The sequence below is a fragment of the Andrographis paniculata genome, unplaced genomic scaffold (assembly GCF_009805555.1).
Source record: "Andrographis paniculata isolate CXL003 unplaced genomic scaffold, ASM980555v1 Contig54END, whole genome shotgun sequence".
In the NCBI taxonomy this organism is placed as follows: Eukaryota; Viridiplantae; Streptophyta; class Magnoliopsida; order Lamiales; family Acanthaceae; genus Andrographis; species Andrographis paniculata.
Genome location: NW_026137589.1, coordinates 1,760,608 through 1,781,057, shown reverse-complemented (window position 1 = coordinate 1,781,057; position 20,450 = coordinate 1,760,608). Strand labels below are relative to the sequence as shown.

At 38.9% G+C, this 20,450-nt stretch overlaps 1 protein-coding gene across 1 annotated transcript; it reads right to left on the bottom strand.

Annotated features, from left to right (window-relative positions):
* Positions 1-19,752: 19,752 nt before the first annotated feature.
* Positions 19,753-20,124, bottom strand: LOC127255863 (transposon Ty3-G Gag-Pol polyprotein). Its single transcript, XM_051281614.1, has one exon. The coding sequence runs from the start codon at positions 20,122-20,124 to the stop codon at positions 19,753-19,755; it is 372 nt and encodes a 123-aa protein (XP_051137571.1).
* Between the last annotated feature and the right edge of the window lie 326 nt (positions 20,125-20,450).

Here is a 20,450-nt window from a genome sequence, read left to right as displayed (position 1 = left end):
ACTTTTAGAGATATTAAAGTTATACTTAGGGTGTGTTTGTCCGAGGGATTTTGCCAAAAATTTATTATTTATCCAAGAATTTTCTTCAAAAAATATCACATGGAATACCTATTTTTTATTTTCTATATTATTTTAAAAATCAATTTTACATTCAAAACATCACATCAACACCTATTTATATTACATCATGCAACTATTTCAATTCAAAATTTTTACTATTCCAATCTCAATCCAAAATCCAAATCTTCAAACCAACTATGATGTGATTATAAATAGGTGTTGATGTGATGTTTTAAATGAAAAATTGATTTTTAGTATAATATAAAAAAATAAAAAATAAGTATTTAATTTGATATTTTTGAAAAAAAAAATTTGTATAAATAATAGAAATCTTCCAAACAAATGAAACTGGCGGCGATATGTGCTGATTGAGTCAATCAACACACACAATAAAAGCAAATAATGCATATTTTATATAGCACAACACAATATTATGTCATATAGAAGCATTTGCTGTAAAGTTTTATATATGCGTTGTGACGTGTAAATATATTAATTGTATTGAAATCAATAATATATTATACTACGTGAAATGATATAATGTGATGTTAGAATATATGTTATATGAAAGTTATATCATATGCTATCAAATATATGCTATTTGATTCAATGATATATGTTAACTGAATCAAATCAGTGCCGAAATCAACACATAATGACAACAAAAAGTGAGAGATTGTTGGATTATTAAGTTTGATAATAAACAGCCGACAATCCAAAATTAAAGATAGTGTTGGGATTTGTTGGCATTTGTCAATGTCATATATGTATATATATATATATATATCATCCGCCCACCAAATTTAAATTTATTAGTATTATTTTTTTTGTTCATCAGTTAAATTTATTTTATTATTAACTTTGACAAAGTTAAATATTCAATATTTAATTATTATTTTTAATTTAACACTTCTTTATTATAATTGTCATTACTTTTATTATATTCTTTCTCTTCATATAATTTAATTACTAACTAAAGTTTTTAAAAATATCTTTAACTATATTTTTTTTTTATTTTTTCAATAAAAAATATATATATTTTTTCTAACTTTCGTGCCAACTTTAAATGTGCTAATTTTGCTGACGAATAGATTATCTTATTTCTTGTGTTTTTATATTGTGAAATTTTCATAACAACACCAAACAATTACTTTTTATTATTTTTAAAATTTTCTAAATTTCAAAAATATTTTTAAAATACTACTTTCGTGCAACTCTAAGAGTCTCATTTACTTTTTGCATGTTAATTTTTTAGTATTAATTATTATATCAAAACATAGTACAAATTAAGAAAAAATTGCAAAAAAACTTTCATTAGTATCTTATAATACTAATACAAAGACATTTGTAAAAAAAATTATACAAATATATGAATATTTTTTATGTTAAGTACAATGACACAAAAAATAAATATGACTATTAGAGACGGACGGAATGCGTATATTTAAACAAAACCTAAACTCTAGATAAAATATTACTCCATCCGTCATTCAATTGTGTGTTCATTTGATCAGATAAATAATTTTTAGGATAAAAAAAAAAGGTATAAAAAGTATTTTTTTTTTTACTAAATAACGAAATGATAATAAATTAGATGATAATAAATAAACAAATAAATAAATAAATTTGAATGACATATGGTATAATTTTAATAATTATTTTCCCTTAAAAAACTAGATTTAAAATAATTGAAAAAAATCCTAAAAATATTATTTTTAATATAGAAGTAAACATAGCTCTAAAATTTTAGTAATGGAGGACGACATTTAATGAGGAAATTTTGAAATGGAAACAAACTGCGTTATCTCTTCCGTCTGTGGTAGATAATAATAATACCAAATGCCTTAGCTGGCTAATTATGATGGCGGCCGGTCATAGTAGTAAATGAGTTTTAGTCCAGCTTTTTTATTTTTTATTTTTTATTTTTTATATATATATATATAGTAGAAATTCGTTGCCGTTACCTGAAAGTACACACTGGATAAATTTTCGGTCGAAAGTGCAGTTTGTGTGTATTGTTTATTTTGTTATTATCATACATTGTTTGTCAGTATGACTTATTTTATCAATTTATTTTAATAGGTTATTAGGTACTATTAGAATTTATGATAAGATACTTAAAAAATAGTGGCAGCAGATTTTATATAAGTCATGTTTATTTTGGATGTGTTCACTTTTGGTTTTTCAAAAACTATGATTATTTTTTTAAAATATTGGATATAAAAATCAAATCAGCACAACCATTTTATTGACAGCGTGTCAATTTCGATGACAGTATATTATTTTTGTAAAAAAATTAATCGTGGGATAATATCTATATATAAAGTCTATTCTTAAAGTCATAATAGGGTTAGATGCAGAATGTAAAAAAAAATTAGTTTAGTCAAATTGTTACGTATGAAATTTAGAATTAGGTTAAAAAGCTCAAGGTAAAAGAAAAAATGGGCCTGGCAATAGAGTTGATTGAACTGGCTGAAGGACACTGTGGGGAACTCAAGGAAAATAGGTTTATTTCTAAGGAAAATACAGGTCGGGAGGTCCTCAGGACGGAAAGTCTTCAGGTCGGGAGGTCCTCAGGTCGGGAGGTCCTCAGGTCGAAAAGTCCTCAGGACGGAAAGTCCTCCGGTCGGGAGGTCCTCAGGTCGGGAGGTCTTCAAGACGGAAAGTCATCAGGACGGGAGGTCCTCAGGTCGAAAAGTCCTCAGGATGAAAAGTCCTCCGGTCGGGAGGTCCTCAGGTCGGGAGGTCTTCAAGACGGAAAGTCATCAGGACAGAAAGTCCGCAGGTCGGGAGGTCCTCAGGTCGGAAAGTCCGCAAGTCGAAAAGTCCTCAGGACGGAAAGTCCTCAGGTCGGACAGGTCGGGAGGTCCTCAGGTTGGGACTCTGCGGCTGGACCAACCAGTCAGATGGTTTGCAAGTCGGTCGTAGATTGGCAGTCGGGCCAAAAGGGGCGGAAGGTCTGTGGTCGGCTCAAAGAGTGAAATATAGTGATAATTTTTGGTCCGTTGAGGACACGTGTCAGCAGGAGAAGGGTTGGAAGACGGTTGGAAAGGAGACGTTGTAACCGTTCGGGCGACGGTTTTCAGTACAGTTTCCCAGGGAATATTTAAGGGTTTGGATCATCATTTGAAAAGGCATCTTCAATCAACTTCAACAAAGCAAAGTCAGATTTGGGGATCACCACTTTAAATTTCAGTCTTTTATTTTCCAGTTTATTTTCTGTACCATACAGTGTTTAGAGATTCCTAATCTCAGGCACTAATTAATCAAGTTTAAGGATATTTTCTATATCTTTGAATTTTACTTTATTTTTGTTGAAAAATTACATCAACAAATTGGCGACCACAGTGGGAGCAAGACAAAATTGCTCATTCCAATTCCGGCGATAATTTCATACGTCTTAGATCCGGCCGTATCATCGGAAGGGTCCATATGGCAGGTTCACAACCTCAATCATCTTCGGCACCGGTGGGAGAATCCGTTCCACCACCTATTGTGCCAAATGCCGGGGAAATCCCACAACCACCAACTGATTGGAGGTCTTATGTTCAACAAATGAACAACCAGCAAACTTTGGTTATGCAGAACATGTTGCGTGAGCAACAGAATCTGATGCAGAACATGTTAGATCAAGCACTGTCAAGGGTTAGTCTTCAACCCACTCAAACTCCACCAGGAGTATCACCATCCAGACTACAGGCAAATTTCGCAGGGCCATCATTCGTGGATAGTACATTTCCAAGTGCCACAAATCCCAACCGAACGGATAGGGGAAAATCTCCTCTGACTTTTCCCAACACTGTTCCGCTGGGACCAAGGGTTTCCAGTCCGCAGCCGAACAATACAAGGGAGGACAGGCCTGGAGGATATATACATGATCCTATTCATATTCCTGTGCAGGATCTTTTCCATGTTCCTGATCATCAACGCTTTCATGTAGATCCTGATGAGATTGCACATATATTAAGGGATCAGTTTGGGCTAACTCCTCAGATGGCTAACCGCCCTGCATATCAGAGACCTTTCCCAGAAAGGATCATTAATGAACACCCCTCCCAAGGAATTATCGACCACCCGATTTTCATGCATTCTCAGGGGAGGACGGATCTTCCACCATAGAACATGTTGGTCGTTTCACAGCACAATTGGGAGAAGTTGGTAATAACCCTTTTTATAAGTTGCAACTGTTTGGTTTATCTCTTACTAGAACAGCGTTTTCGTGGTTTGCAAGTCTGCCTCCTGGACAAATTCAGACGTGGGAAGGACTGGAGATGGCATTTCATGCCAGATTCTTCAATCCTTTACCAATTGTTTCTTTAACTGATTTACTAGAATTGAGACAGTATCCAGAAGAATCTGCTTCACAGTTTATAGAAAGGGTGCGATTGATGAAAGGGCGATGTCCTACGGTAATCAGTGAGAAAGAGATGACCAATTTAGTGGTCCGGAATATGCATACTCGCTTAAGAAAGGCACTCACTGCCGTGGACGTTGAGGATTTGGCAAGTCTTGCATCTAAGGCTGGACGTTTAGAGTCTTTGTTCAGAGAGGAAGATCAGAATAACAGGCGTAATAGAGGCCAACATATGGCGAGTATGGGAACAGAAACATGTGACTTTGATTTTAATCAGTCAGAAGAGATGGCAGCCGAAATCCTTTCTGGAAAACCTTATGTATGCCCCAAATTGAAGCCAGTACCAGGATCTGAAGGAAAGGATCAACCGACGTTTGATAGTTCGAAAGCTGACGAAATCTTTGATATCCTGCTGACTGATGGACAGATCCGTATTCCAAAGGGGCAAAGACTGGCCACTAAAGAAGAAATCAAAGGGAGACCATACTACAAGTGGCATAATTCTTTCACACACAATACAAGTCAGTGTACTCATTTCAGGAAGGAAATTCAAAAAGCCATCAAGACAGGTCGGCTCAAGTACATCACTTTAGGTGTAGACCAGCAACCGTTTCCGAAAGTAACAACGGCAATGGTTGACATCCAACCAAGTTCGGAAACAAAAAAAATTCGGCCAATAGTGGACAAACAGGGGAACGAACTCAGGCAAGCCCCAGAACAAAAAGAGGAAGTCAGCCAAACAGTGGCCGACCGGAAGAAAGACTCAAAGTTTGTGAAAAGCCAGTCGCTGAAAAATGGGACCATCCAGACGGTTCTTTTAATGTGGAGGTGAAAGAAAAGGTTTTAGTGCGTGACCACCCGACCAGAAAAACAGGGTCAGTCGGAAACAATTGGGCTCGAAATAAAAAGCCTTTACCAGTTGATATAGATCCTCGTTTCCCAGGTATGAATCGTACACAGATTCGTAATGCCAAACGCAGGTATGCTGCGAAGTATGGGAAACGAGTTCCTTCAGCAAATCAACTAACCGACGAACAAAAAGCAGCCGACCACTCGGCAGGAGATGAGTCCATTAGAGTCTTTTCAACAGAACAAACAACCAACGAGCAGAGAGCAGCCATTCAATCTCCAAAAAATCGGTCCATTCGGGTCTGTTCAAGAAAGCAACCGAACGACGGATTAGGCGTTTCGGAGTATACCAAAGGAAGTTCGTCGGGACAGGGAAAGGTAAAGGAATATCAGATGAAATAATTAGAGGTTTTAGATGCCAACATTGTGAACGGATCAACATCAATCCATCTCCTGAAGAATTCCGTATAGAATCTTTGACGGTTCAATCTCGGAATAAGACAAAGGAAGAAGTTGTAACTACAGAGGAAAATTCGAGATCTGTTAAATCTCGTCTAGGGCCACGAATCCCTTGTCGAATGACAGAGATTAATCAGATGAGAGATGAACCGATGTGGGCGAGTCTGGTAGATGATCCTACGGACGAACCTTTATGGGCATTCTTGGCAGATGACGAATTGGAGGAAACAGAGTGGGCAAAGGCTTCAGATCCCGAGTCTCAGTCGGAGACACCTTCGATAGTGTTTCCTCCTATTCCAGAGGGTGCGATCTCCCATTTGAAACCTCTGTATGTTAATGCTCACATTTGCGGGAAACCAATCACAAAGGTTTTTGTGGATAATGGAGCAGTCTTTAATGTTATGCCATTGAAGACTCTCAAGAAGCTAGGGAAAGGAATTCATGATCTGTCTCCTGTGGAATTCGAAATGACAAGCTTTACAGGGCAGCCGACCAAGCCTGAAGGTATGATGGTTGCCACAATTGAAGTCGGACCAAAAAAGATCTCCACTGTTTTCTTTATTGTGGATGCAGATACTACATACTCTCTCTTGCTGGGAAGAGACTGGATTCATGCCTCTCAATGTGTGCCATCAACACTGCACCAACAATTAATGTTCTGGGAAGGAAATCAGGTCTTCAAAATGGAAGCAAATGACAACCCATTCGATGTATCAGAACAAGTTGAAGAGTCAGTTTTTTATTCCAGTCATTTGGCTCCGATGTCTCAGTTGTATATGGCCAGGGAATACCCAAACAAGGGTTATAAAGTCACTGGCCAGAACTCGATGTTCTATTAAAAGAACAACTTTATTGTATGGCTCATGATAAAGCCACACCTATTCTCGTATAATTTGTCTGTTATGGGTGATACAAGTTTAGAAGTATGTAGTTCTCTTATTAATAAGTTCTATTTAAAGCAGTTATTACATAAAGCAGAAAATAGTAAAGAGATTCTTGATGTTCACCTCCAAGAAGATGAACAATTTCGTTGGCCTGATTTATTAGAAAAAACAGAACCAACAGCTTCATCACAAGACCCATTATTGGAGTTTAATCTAGGAACCGAATTGGTTCCAAAAGTGATCAGGCTAAGTGGTTATTTGTCTGAAGAGCAACAAACAATGATGCTCGAAGTTATTAGAAACAACATTGATTGTTTAGCATGGGATTATTCAGAAATGCCTGGTTTGAAAAGAAGTCTAATAGAGCATCGATTGCCTATCAAGGAAGGTTGCAAACCTTATAAACAACCCCCAAGGCGAATGAGCCCGGATCTGATGCCTCAAATCAAGGAAGAAATCCAAAAACTTCTCAAAGTGGGTTTCATTCAGCCTTGCCGTTATGCGGAGTGGCTGGCTAACATTGTACCAGTGGTCAAGAAAAATGGTAAGATAAGGATATGCATCGATTTCAGGGATTTGAATCTAGCTACCCCTAAGGACGAATATGTGATGCCTATGGCCGACATGTTGATTGATGCAGCAGCAGGGCATAAAGTCCTTAGTTTGATGGATGGTTATGCAGGTTATAACCAAATATTTCTGGCAGAAGAAGACATTCCTAAGACAGCATTCAGGTGCCCAGGGGCTTTAGGTATTTATGAATGGACAGTCATGCCATTCGGGTTAAAGAATGCAGGGGCAACTTACCAAAGAGCCATGAATTCAATCTTTCATGATTTAATTGGCAAATCTATGGAAGTTTATATTGATGATGTTATTGTTAAATCCTCCAGTTTTAACGAACATTTGAGAAATCTTGAAGAGGCATTCGGAAGAATGAAGAAGTACAAGTTGAAGATGAATCCAACCAAGTGTGCTTTTGGAATATCAGCTGGGAGCTTTTTAGGATTTTTAGTTCATGAGAGAGGAATTGAAATCGATGCTAATAAGGCTAAAGCCATTCTTGACAGTCGGCCACCCAAGACGGTTAAAGAAATCCAAAGTCTTTTGGGTAAGGTGAATTATTTGAGGCGTTTCATCTCTAATGCTGCTGGCAAGGTCAGACCAATTACTAAATTGTTAAAAGCTGGAAAAAATGCTTTTGAATGGGGTCCAGATCAACAGACGGCTTTAGATGCTATCAAGCAGGCATTGGTTCACCCTCCAGTCTTAATGCCTCCTAAACAAGGTCGGCCGCTCAAACTTTATTTGGCAAATACACATGAAGTGGTTAGCTGTTTATTGGCACAGGATGGTGATGACGGGAAGGAAAGGGCAATTTACTATCTCAGTAAAACCCTTACAGGACCAGAACTGAATTACACTATGCCAGAAAAAATGTGTTATTCATTGGTCTTCGCTTGCACTAAACTCGAGCATTATTTGCTGCCCAGAAGAATTGAGGTCATATCAAAGGTGGATCTCATCAAATTGATTTTACAGAGACCTACTATGAAGGGCAGACTCATGAAGTGGGCCATCAAATTGGCTCCTTTTGATCTCCAACATTCCCCTTTGAAGGCAATCAAGGGACAAGCAGTAGCCGACTTCTTAGCAGAATTCTCACAAGTCGGATATTCCTTTTGTGATAGTGTCCGACCACTCAGTTGTTCATCATATCTGAATAATCTACAGGTCGGATGTGTGCCTTATATAAGTACCAGAACATGGTTGATGTTCTTTGATGGTTCCACCTCTGGAAACAAATCAGGAGCAGGGGTCTTTTTGCAAGGACCTGACGGTCAAAAGATCAACTTACAACTACGATTGGAAGCCATGACCCATAATTCGGCAGAATATGAAGCTTTAATTTTGGGTTTGGAGGCTTTAATAGCCAGGAAGGTCCAGTCTGTAATCATAAGAGGGGATTCTCAACTAGTAATCAACCAGGTAAACAATCAATATGTTTGCAATTACCCTCATCTTCGCAGATACAGGGACATTGTGGGTCGGTTACTGACAAAAATCTCAGAAGTAATAATTGAGTTCATTCCAAGGAAAGAAAACCAACGTGCTGATGAGTTGGCTCAAAGGGCCTGTAAAGGAATTCTGGAGGATATGTGTTCGGAGGTCAAGTCGGACATAGAAGGAAAGACAGACCAAATATGTGATCGAATGGTCGGACAAGAGACTGTCGGACAGGGCCCGACTGCGTAGTTACTGTCGGACAGGAGCCCGACTGCGTAGTTACTGTCGGACAGGAGCCCGACGGCGTAGTTACTGTCGGACAGGAGCCCGACGGTGTAGTTACAGTCGGACACAAAGATACCAGTGAAACAGCGACCGATTGGAGAACAGAACTTATCATGTATTTACAAAATCCAGGTGCGAATGTTTCAATTGCGATACGATTGAAGGCTTTACGTTTTCAATTGATAAATGGAATTTTGTATAAGAGATCATTTGAAGGTTTACTTTTAAAATGTTTGGGGTCTAAAGAAGCTCTAGAGGTAATGACAGAAGTACATAGTGGGATATGTGGAGCTCATCGGGCAGGTCTGAATATGAGATGGGCCATTCATCGTTTGGGTTTTTTCTGGCCAAAGATTTTTGAAGATTGCATACAATTTGCCAAAGGCTGCCAGGAATGTCAGAGACATGGAAATTTAAACCATTTGCCAGTAACCGAATTGCAATTTTTGGCAAAACCATGGCCTTTTAAATCATGGGCTATGGATATCATTGGTAAGATACATCCTGCTTCATCGAAACACCATTGTTTCATATTGGTCGCGACTGACTACTTCACCAAATGGGTAGAAGCAGTTGCTTTGAAAAATGTAGATCAGAAAGAAGTGATAGACTTCGTTTTGAACCAAATTATTTACAGATATGGTATTCCTCAGTCTATAACAACCGACCAGGGCCTGGTTTTCACAGGGGAAAAGTTCTCTAGTTTCTTGGCAGAATTTGGTGTCCGATTACACCATTCGTCACCTTATTATCCCCAAGCCAATGGACAAGCGGAAGCAGCAAATAAGATCATTATTGGGATTATAAAGAAGATGGTTGAAGGGAACCCAAGAAAGTGGCATTTGTTATTGTCTCGGGCTTTATGGGCACACAGGAATACCAGAAATACGGCCACAGGGTTCTCACCGTACCAACTCACTTTTGGCCAAGATGCTGTTTTACCAGCCGAAATCCGAGTATCGTCTGGCCGAACAGAATTTACTGATGGTGATCTTACAAAAGAATACCAACAGCTTATGTTGCAACAGTTGGAGGATTTGGATGTTAACCGACTCCATGCAATAGGTCAAAGTGTGAAACAGAGTGAAATCAGAGCAAGGAATTACGGAAAGAAAGTTTTTTACAGGACATTCCAAAAAGGAGACCTAGTCTGGAAGACCATTCTTCCTACATATAAGAAAACTGACCAATTGGGAAAGTGGTCACCGAATTGGGAAGGACCATACATTATTCAAAAAGATATTGGGAATGGCGCTTTCATTATTGTAAATCATGAAGGTAAGAGAGTACATGATTGTATTAATGCTAAATATCTGAAGAGGTATTATCCTGCCTTTTCAGATAACAAAACTGCATGAAACAAAATATTATTCAGAACCCATTTATGGGGTTCGAACCTATTTAAAGGTTCATTTCTGTTAGTCATCATGTATTTGTGAGAAATGTTCTGCCTCTGAATCAGAATTTTCATCCCAATGAGTGGATATTAGTTCTGGTTCTTCTTCAATAAGATCTTCCAAATCTGGTCGGTACCTCTCCCATTGGCTTTGCATTTCGTCTAAATCTTGATTGGTACGTGCTTGCATATCTGTTATGGCTTGATATTCACGGTCAACAATGGTACGCAATCTTGAAAAGACTTTTCGTTGATTGGAAAATATATTATCCCAACCAAGGTCTGGAAGTATGGTTGCTGCGTGATGTTCAATCAATTCCATGTAATGATGGAGGTCAGGGATGCGGCTAAGGATGTCACGAAGAGTGTCATACCCCTCAATGATTTTTTCCATTAGGCGGATGACGCGATGAATGGTTCTTCTACCTCGTTGGGAGAATCGGAATTTGAAGTCTAGTTGCTTGAGTATATGTAACAAGTCTTCTGCATGGCCTCCAACAGGGTGATTACCTACAAAGAAGGGTTGAAGAACACCTTCCCAGTTGCTTGATGGAACATGAGGTCGGTCGTTCGCCATGTTTGTTAACACTTCAAGTGTTTTGGTTTTCAAAATATGCCTTGGAATTTGGTGTGTTTCTTAATATGTGAGAAACATTGTTCTTTTAAGGGAGGAGTTTGTTTCGGTTCCTCAAAAGTTGGAAATTGGAAGGTGATCCTTGTTTTGAGAGAAGAAGGAAAAATATATTACTAAGTCAAATTATGTTACAAAGGGGGAAGTATTACAAAAGTGCCCCTAGGACAGTTTTTATATTTGTCCATTTGACCTCATCCCTGGATAGCCTTCTGGTATTAGCAGCCGTCTGATATCTTCTGATAAATTGAGATCGAGCTTGGGTTTTCAGCTCTTGATCCAATTCGGCCTCGTTCTTTGTATACCTCTCAAGCAGACGCTGCTCATTGGCAATTTGATTATCCAGGATGGACTGTTCTTTCCTTAGCTCCTGCAATTCTGCCTCCTTTTTCTGAATGGATTCATCAACTAGAGCCTTCGTGCTAAGGAGACCGCCCAACTTTCCAGTAGTTTGCTGAAGAGATTCTCGGGTCTTAGCCAAAGAATTCTCCAGTGTTGTTTGATCGAAGATAGGCTGGGGCGTTTCGGCTGACAGAAGTCCGATAACTAACACTTCAGTCTTGAGCTCAGTAAGTCTCTCCATCAGCCGATGCAGAATGGGGACGGCTGGCGATTCCGTTGGAGTGTAAAAAAGAAGGCCACCAACCGTCTGAATGAGTTTTTCCAAGAAGTCGGATCTTAATTCTGGAAGGGGATGGTTAATGGCCTCGGTGAATATAGTTTGGGCCTCCGCTGGAACCGGAACAGTCGATAGGATGGCTAAGTCAGAAGGCCCCTGCAAGTCTTACAGCTTCAATAAGTATTCCAAAGGAGGTGCAAAATTATTTAGGAACGATTGAGCAAGATATATATGTTACCTCTGGGCGAACTGCTGCCATTGAAGGGGGCAACAATGAGGTCGGTCGAGTAGGACGGACAGCTGGTATAACAGCAGCCGACTCGTCGGCTGCTGCGAATGGTCGCTGAGGTGCCGACCTCGGTCCCTATGGAAAGTAGTATATAAAACAGTTAGTGTTTTTAGAAAGAAATATTGTGGCATGATTTGGTTTAATCTTACCAAATTCACAGAAGTCTCCGAATCGGACGAAGAAAGTTCTTCTATTTCTGGAGGTTGGGCTGCCACAGGTGGTTCTTCTGCCTGCCACTCGATTGCTGGAAGTAGGGGGGCTGCTGGCTAGGCGGCTGTTGGTTGGGCGGCTGCGTCTAGGGCCACTGCAGCCGGTACCTCAGGAGCAACTGGGATAGCCGTAGTTGAGGTACCTTCGGCTTCCAGCGCGGCCGCATCCGATTGGACTCTTTCGGGATCAGCAGCAGCAGGGATGTTGTCTTGAGGGTCAGCTTCGGCAAGGGCAGCCGGTTCTTCTTTCGAAATGGATGAGTCTGATGCCATGTATGGCGGTCGACCCATCTGAGAGGTAGTCCCCTCGCTGTCTGAAGAGACCCCTGCTGCTGATGCGATTGGTGAAGGTGTCTGTGAAAAAGTATAGAAATGTGGTTGTTAAATACACCAAGGTTGATCATTAGAATCCTAAGTATTGCAGATGAAAGGACTTACTGGTTCTATAGGCAGTGCTGGTAAAGATTGCCTCCTGGTCGGGTGCCTGGTCCGACCGCTCCTCGGCACAGGAGGAAGAGTTTGCCTCCTTGTCGGGTCCTCCGCCCGACTGCTCATGGGCAAAGCGAGAAGTGGAGTAGGGGTTTGGAGAGGAAGTGCCTGAGACTGGACCAAAGGGACAATTGATTGGTCGGCTGGGGCTGGCGTCGTTTGTGTGGTCGGTGCTACCAAGGTCGGTTCTGGTGAATGAAATGAGTGAAATCAAAGTTAAGATATAGTGAAATGGTTCACGGTTTTCAGAAAAATTACCTATTCGGGGTCGGGTCCTTGCTGACGTCCTAGTAGTTCCAGGGTCCGCCGGAGCTTGCTGGTCGGCCCCAGAGGTCGGAGGTGTTTGCAGCTGGGAAGCTTTCCTTTTCCGCATTGGGACGCTAGATCCGACTCCCGGGGCGGCTGTTTGTTGCTGAGTGCTGGTATGTCTAGCTGCCCCTAGAACCAATCCTTGGGGGGGAAGGAGTATGTTCAGCAACCGATCCTCATCAGGGGAAATCAGGGCCCATACAACCGACCACCATTCATTGAATGTATTTACAGTCTCAGGGTTGGAGCGGAAAGGAATATAAGAATTGGAAACTATATACGTGGTGAGCTGGGAGATATAAGAAGGAATTGAATTAGGTAGGACCCGTCGGTCAGGACTTTGAAAAATTATATGAGGACAAGCGACGGGTCCAGGGATACCTTGGCAGCAGCCGAACTGGCGCGCCATGAATTGAGGTTCGTAATTAAAGGTGCAAAAAGTTTTTTGCCCTTTTTTATCAAGTTTTTTACTGCTAAAAAGAGACCTGGGTTTGAGGGCAACGTCCCAGGCAAAAGGATAAGTGGGATGAGGACAAGGCTCAGGAGTCGGAAGAGGATTTGGTGCCGGAAAAGGCCAAAAGTGGTCGGGAGCATAACCCGCATATTTTTTATACATAGAAAATCGAGAGTTATTGCGGGTATCTGTCAAAATTGTGGTTATTATTGGGTCGGAGGATTGGAGTTTACTGCGTCCAAAGCAGAGTCGGTTGAGGGCTAATCCCAAATGTTTTTCGGATATTGGCATAGTGGGCGGAGATCCTAAGTTGAACGCGTCGGGGAAGTAAAGACGGAACCAAAGTTCTAAAAACCAAAAAGGACCCGACGCGGCAGTGTCTAATTTTCTATTATCATTATCTGTTAAACGAAGGCTAACTCTAGTGAGACCTTCAAACAGATTGGCTAAAAACAGAGTGCCAAGGGAAAAGAACCGACCTGACGCGATATGAATGGCCAGGTCGAGGTGAGAAGAAAGGACGCATTTAGAAGGGGAAACAATGACGTACCTACAAAGCCAAAAAAGAATAAAGGCAGTATGCTCCCGGTCGGTCACGGGGGTCCCTGGAGCCCCTTGCTGGTCAGTCGCGAACTTTGTCCAGCCCCATTCCTTCACGTCTTGTAAAGACCACCCTAGATGGTCTTCTGGTGGCTCCTGCCCATCTAGGGCTCCCATCACAGGGTCTTCACCCACGACTGGGAGATGAGCGATCATCGCTACATCCATAAGAGTCGGACCAAAGGGGCCCGACGGTAAGAGAAAAGTCCCATTTTCCGCATTCCAGAAGGCCGACATAGCTAGGAGCACCTTCTCGTGCAGATTGATCGGCATGGTGGACAATAGAATCGCTTGGTCGATTTTTTGAGATCGCCATTGGGTCTGGAAGTGTTCTGATACCCATCGATGCCAAGAGCGATAAGGATCTTTTGGGTCTGTGAGATGGGTTTTGATGCTGTCTCGAATGCGAACTGCTTGGTAAGTAGGGTTGTTGACAGCCAAGGAATTTCGGGATTCCAAAACTTCCCTCATCCGATTTGAGTCTTCAGGAGTAGTGCAGTATGGGCGGATGGTCGGAGTTAGTACTTTCGAGGCTGAAAACGGGCCCTCTGGGAGGGTTCCGTCGAAGGGAAGGGCAGGAATGTATCGATTCGCCATGGTTAGAGTGGTTGAGATTGTGATTCACAAAGGCTCGTATTGCGGAAAGGGAAGTTAATCAGGAGTGTTGCAGTAACTGGTGCAATTGCTAAGGGAATTTTTCAAGAGGGTGGTGATTTATGAACTTCCAAACGTCGATTGATAAATGGCGTTTGAAAGTCCCTTGGCGGCGGACAAGTTGTTACGTATGAAATTTAGAATTAGGTTAAAAAGCCCAAGGTAAAAGAAAAAATGGGCCTGGCAATAGAGTTGATTGAACTGGCTGAAGGACACCGTGGGGAACTCAAGGAAAATAGGTTTATTTCTAAGGAAAATACAGGTCGGGAGGTCCTCAGGACGGAAAGTCTTCAGGTCGGGAGGTCCTCAGGTCGGGAGGTCCTCAGGTCGAAAAGTCCTCAGGACGGAAAGTCCTCCGGTCGGGAGGTCCTCAGGTCGGGAGGTCTTCAAGACGGAAAGTCATCAGGACGGGAGGTCCTCAGGTCGAAAAGTCCTCAGGATGGAAAGTCCTCCGGTCGGGAGGTCCTCAGGTCGGGAGGTCTTCAAGACGGAAAGTCATCAGGACAGAAAGTCCGCAGGTCGGGAGGTCCTCAGGTCGGAAAGTCCGCAAGTCGAAAAGTCCTCAGGACGGAAAGTCCTCAGGTCGGACAGGTCGGGAGGTCCTCAGGTCGGGACTCTGCGGCTGGACCAACCAGTCAGATGGTTTGCAAGTCGGTCGTAGATTGGCAGTCGGGCCAAAAGGGGCGGAAGGTCTGTGGTCGGCTCAAAGAGTGAAATATAGTGATAATTTTTGGTCCGTTGAGGACACGTGTCAGCAGGAGAAGGGTTGGAAGACGGTTGGAAAGGAGACGTTGTAACCGTTCGGGTGACGGTTTTCAGTACAGTTTCCCAGGGAATATTTAAGGGTTTGGATCATCATTTGAAAAGGCATCTTCAATCAACTTCAACAAAGCAAAGTCAGATTTGGGGATCACCACTTTAAATTTCAGTCTTTTATTTTCCAGTTTATTTTCTGTACCATACAGTGTTTAGAGATTCCTAATCTCAGGCACTAATTAATCAAGTTTAAGGATATTTTCTATATCTTTGAATTTTACTTTATTTTTGTTGAAAAATTACATCAACACAAATAATTAATATTGAAAATATAACTGACTACACTTTCATAACCTGACAAAAAAAAAATGAGAACTAATTTTAATTTTTTATTTGAATAATCATTTATATGTGATACATTATGGTGGTGGATAATGTTATAATTGAAAATAATTAGAATCCATTAAGTATAGAGAGTGAAATTGTAAACAAAATAATAACAAAGAAATAAAATTATAAAAAGAGAAAACTAATGTGAGAATAGTATAAAAATTACATGTAAAGGATGTAAAATTTAATATTTAAATAAATATTGATCAAAAGAAGTTGGATAAATTATATAATTTTTTTTGTTTTTGTATTTCAGTCAAAATTCACAAAATATATCGTATTTTATTTATTGCGTAAAATTTTATTGTATGAAATTAAAGTATGTATAAAATACTCTGTTTGTTCAAAATTAATGTTTGGTCGAAAATGCATGCCTAAATTATCCAAATTTTATAAAAATAAAAAATATCTTAAATAATCTTTTTTTAATAAAATAAATAAATAAATAATTGATTAATCATTCATTTTTATAATTTATCTCAAAAAATAAAATAAAGAAATAATCAATTGTTATATATTTATTTTATTCAAACAAAAACTATTTAAGATATGTATAAAACTTGTATAATTAGGTTCCCATTTACACCCAAACATCAACTTTAGATGAAGATATTAATTTGTAAAAACTTTAATTTAACACAATGAGTTTCACACACTACGAAAAAAATTATTTTTGTAACAAAATTTTTTTGTCGCTAAATCAACTTTTTCCATTACTAATGACATTAGAAAAGGAATTAGGAATGAAATTACGTTAGCTACGTGAACTTTAGAGACGGAATTCCGTTACAAATATATTATTTTTTTGTAGCGACACAATAAATAAAATATAAAATATTTTGTTCATATTTTTTTTTAAATTTCGGCTCGGATACGGTTCGCAGTTTCGGATATTTTTTCAGTTCGGTTCAGATATCAAATACCTGCATATTTACAAATACACGAACCGTGCCCACCCCTAACAATAACAAAGAAAAATTCTCCGTTTAGTAGAGAGGTTTTTTTAGAAGTTTTGAAGTTCTAAAAATAATAAAATATTAGAATTTGATATAATATTTTATGAGAAAAAAAAATATTTAATATGATATTTATAAAAAAGTTGAATAGCCGGACTAGCTAGGAGTGTTGTCGAACATCATTTACGACAATGCACGAACAGCCCCTGAAACCTACACATCTTCACGAAAATTAAAGAATAAATAGAGAAACTATTGTAAGCTAATTTTAGGCGTAGTAGCCGCTAACCTAAATAAATTTCAATCGTCGCTCCGGTTGTTGAAAATTTTGGACGTTCGACGGCTAATCCGACAAGTCTCTCGGTAAATAATTAGTTGACAACTCCGTAACCCGGGCCACCGGATCGGCCCAAACCTTTTAATGCAATCCCAAACCCATTAATCATTTTCCCAAGCCCATATACTAAGATTATTATATTAGTTAATTTGTTATGGTAGTTGTAGATATATATAGAGAGTAGGTTATATACTAAGACTATTATATTAGTTAATTTGTTATGGTAGTTGTAGATATATATAGAGAGTAGGTTATATTTGGGCAAGTTAGTTTTTCATAATAGAGAGAGAGAGAAAGAGGGTGAGATCGAGAGAGAGGGGAAGGCGAGAAGAGAGCCGTCCAGTGAGTTCGAGTGGTTTTTTGGTGAAAGTAGAACCTTATCCGATGGTCGATTTCGGTGGGTGTTGAAGCTTGGAGTGTCGAGTCGACCTCCAACTTTGAGACGTGATTACCACAGGCCACTTTGCACCATGGGGTTTAGCTGAACATCATCCGTTGTTTCGTCGGTGAGATGATTGGAGCTATTTCCGTGAAAGAAGAACCAATGAAAGAAAGCATATCAGAGATCGGAGTGACACGACCACACTTACACTATACTACTAACACCAATTCACATATAAGTAAACGATAAACATGCTATAATCCCTCTTAATTACTTACATATATAACAACCTGTTAACCTGCTATAAATTTTTTTCTCAGCAAAACATAACATAACTCAACAGTAACCTGTTAACATTCACCAAAAGGATCTCAAACCATATAAAAAACTACATAATCGACATACTTTTTATAACAACACAATACAACTTCTAAAACATACATAATATGGAACAACGGAAGCAAAACAAGCCACGGTCCTACCCGCGGGTCGTCATCTATGTACACGGTAACTCAAAATGCCTGTAAAAGCGCCACGGCTACTCCAGTCTGACCATCAAGTCATATATCCTCAGGATTACCTACAATGCATAAATTGAGTGAGATTTATAAATCTCCGTAAGTAGAAATTATGCATGATGTGAAGTTTATCTCAAAATTCTCATTATGCAGAATGTACTCTCATTTGAAATCACCAATTTATTTATGAAATACTCTCTAGGGTCCCTACACACATTGCTATACACCGGAAAGAGCTCAATATCCACATATTCAAATCAAACAGTGTCCTACACCAGGTAGCCTACACCCGGTTTCCACGCAAGGTTTCCCCGGGTTGCTTCTTCCCAGGTCGCCTCTTCCGAATGCATTGTTTATACATTGTATGTAAAGTCACAGTAGACGGTGGCCTACACCAGGTAGCCTACACCAGGTCTCCCCAAGTCGCTTCTTCCCAGGTCGCCTCTCCCGCTCTCGGTGTATAATCAACGGTCTAACATAGTAAAACCATCTTATTTTATTTCAACGCATGATATGCATGTTTAATGAAAATGCAATGCAACATATTTCACAATATACATATATTATTGAACTCATTGGTTCAAACCACATCAATTTTTGAGCTCACAGACTCCTTCAACATCAAATATAGAGTTCACAGGTTCAACCATATCACATACAGAGCTCACAGGCTGAAACCAATTTACATACGGAGCTCGCAGGCTCAAACCACATAATCACAAAATATTAATCCCATATTACAGTTTTCTGATATTCACATATTATCAATCAAACATAAATAACTCACAAAATAATATATTTATGCATTGTAGTTACAAATGAATTTCTACTACCTGAAATTCGCCAAAAACTTCAATAACCCTAAGTCTTAAAGCCCTTTTAACGATTTCAGTATCGTATCTAACAACAATTAATTACAAATATTGCCCCAATTTACTAAATAATTATTTCTACTCAAAACTTCATCTACTTAGTAAAAATAGCAATAATTCGTGAACACAGAAAAATACTTGAACTAGGCTTTTAACGAATTCAGCGTAAAAAGTATTTTTTTTAATTTTTCTTCGCGTATCCCTCTGCCTTTCTCCCTCTCTTCTGCAATTGTAATGAAGATGATTTAATTGAGGTGGGGGGTGGGGATTATTACCCCGCCCCACCGCCTTATTATTATTTATTATTATTATTATTTTATTTATTTATTTATTTATTTATTTAATTATTCTATTTATTTTACTTTTTATTTAATTACTACAATTAATTTTCAAGTGATTTATATTTAATTTAAACCACTAATATCCAAATAATTTACCCAACCTATTTGTATCCTACTAGAATCTCAGATAAATTATGAAAATATTTTTTTATTAATAAAAAGGTAAAGCATATACCAAATTATAAACAATTTAACATTCAATAGTAAAATAAATAACCTAACATCACCAGTGACATATAAATAATATAAAGTGCACTCAAAGTATGAATTATACTCAACTAATTATAAATTAACACATAAATAATATAAACAGAACATATAATTAAACAATTAATACTCAAGTAAACTAATATATGCAACTCATGAAGTATATTTAAACTACCACAAATTAACATATAAGTAATTTACCAACACCTAAAATATAAAATATATATTGGCCAATGAGTAGTGAGTAACTCGGGTATCACATCCTCCCTTCCTTATACAAAATTTCGTCCTCAAAATTTAACTTGCCTGAAGAGTTCTGGGTACTTAGATCTCATTTCATCCTCTCTTTCCCCAGTAGCTTTTTCTACTGATTCATTTCTTCATAGTACTTTGACTAATGAAATCTCTTTGTTTCTAAGTTGTTTCACTTCTCTCATGAGAATTTCTACTGGAATTCATAACTCAGATCCGATTTTAGCTCTGTAGGTTCACTTTTCAAAACGTGTGATGGATCTGCTATGTACTTCCTAAATGCTGACACATGAAACACATTGTGTATTTGAGACATTGATGTAGGCAAATCAAGTCTGTAGGCCACTTTACCAATTCTTTTAGTAATGGAGAATGGACCAACGTATCTTGGACTAAGCTTTTCTTTCTTTCCGAACCGCATTACCCCTTTCATTGGAGAAAATTTTAGAAATACCTGATCACCCACTTTAAACTCTAGCTTTCTTCTTCTTTTATCAGCATAACTCTTTTGTCGGCTTTGAGCAGCTTTCATTCTTTCCCGAATTTGCACTACAGTTTCACTCATTTCTCGAATCAAATCTGGACCCAAAAGTTTTCGTTCCCCAACTTCATCCTAATGTATTGGAGATTGACACTTTCTACTATACATTGCTTCATATGGTGCCATTATGATAGTAGACTGATAACTGTCATTATAAGAAAACTCAAGCAAAGGCAAGAATTTGTTCGACTGACCTTGGAAATCTAAGACACAAGCTCTGAGCATATCTTCCAGAATTTGTATCGTTCTCTGTGACTGTCCATTTATTTATGGATGGTACGCAGTGCTGAAAGATAACTGAGTCTCTAATGCTTTATGCAAACTCCTCCAGAAATTAGATAAAAATCTGG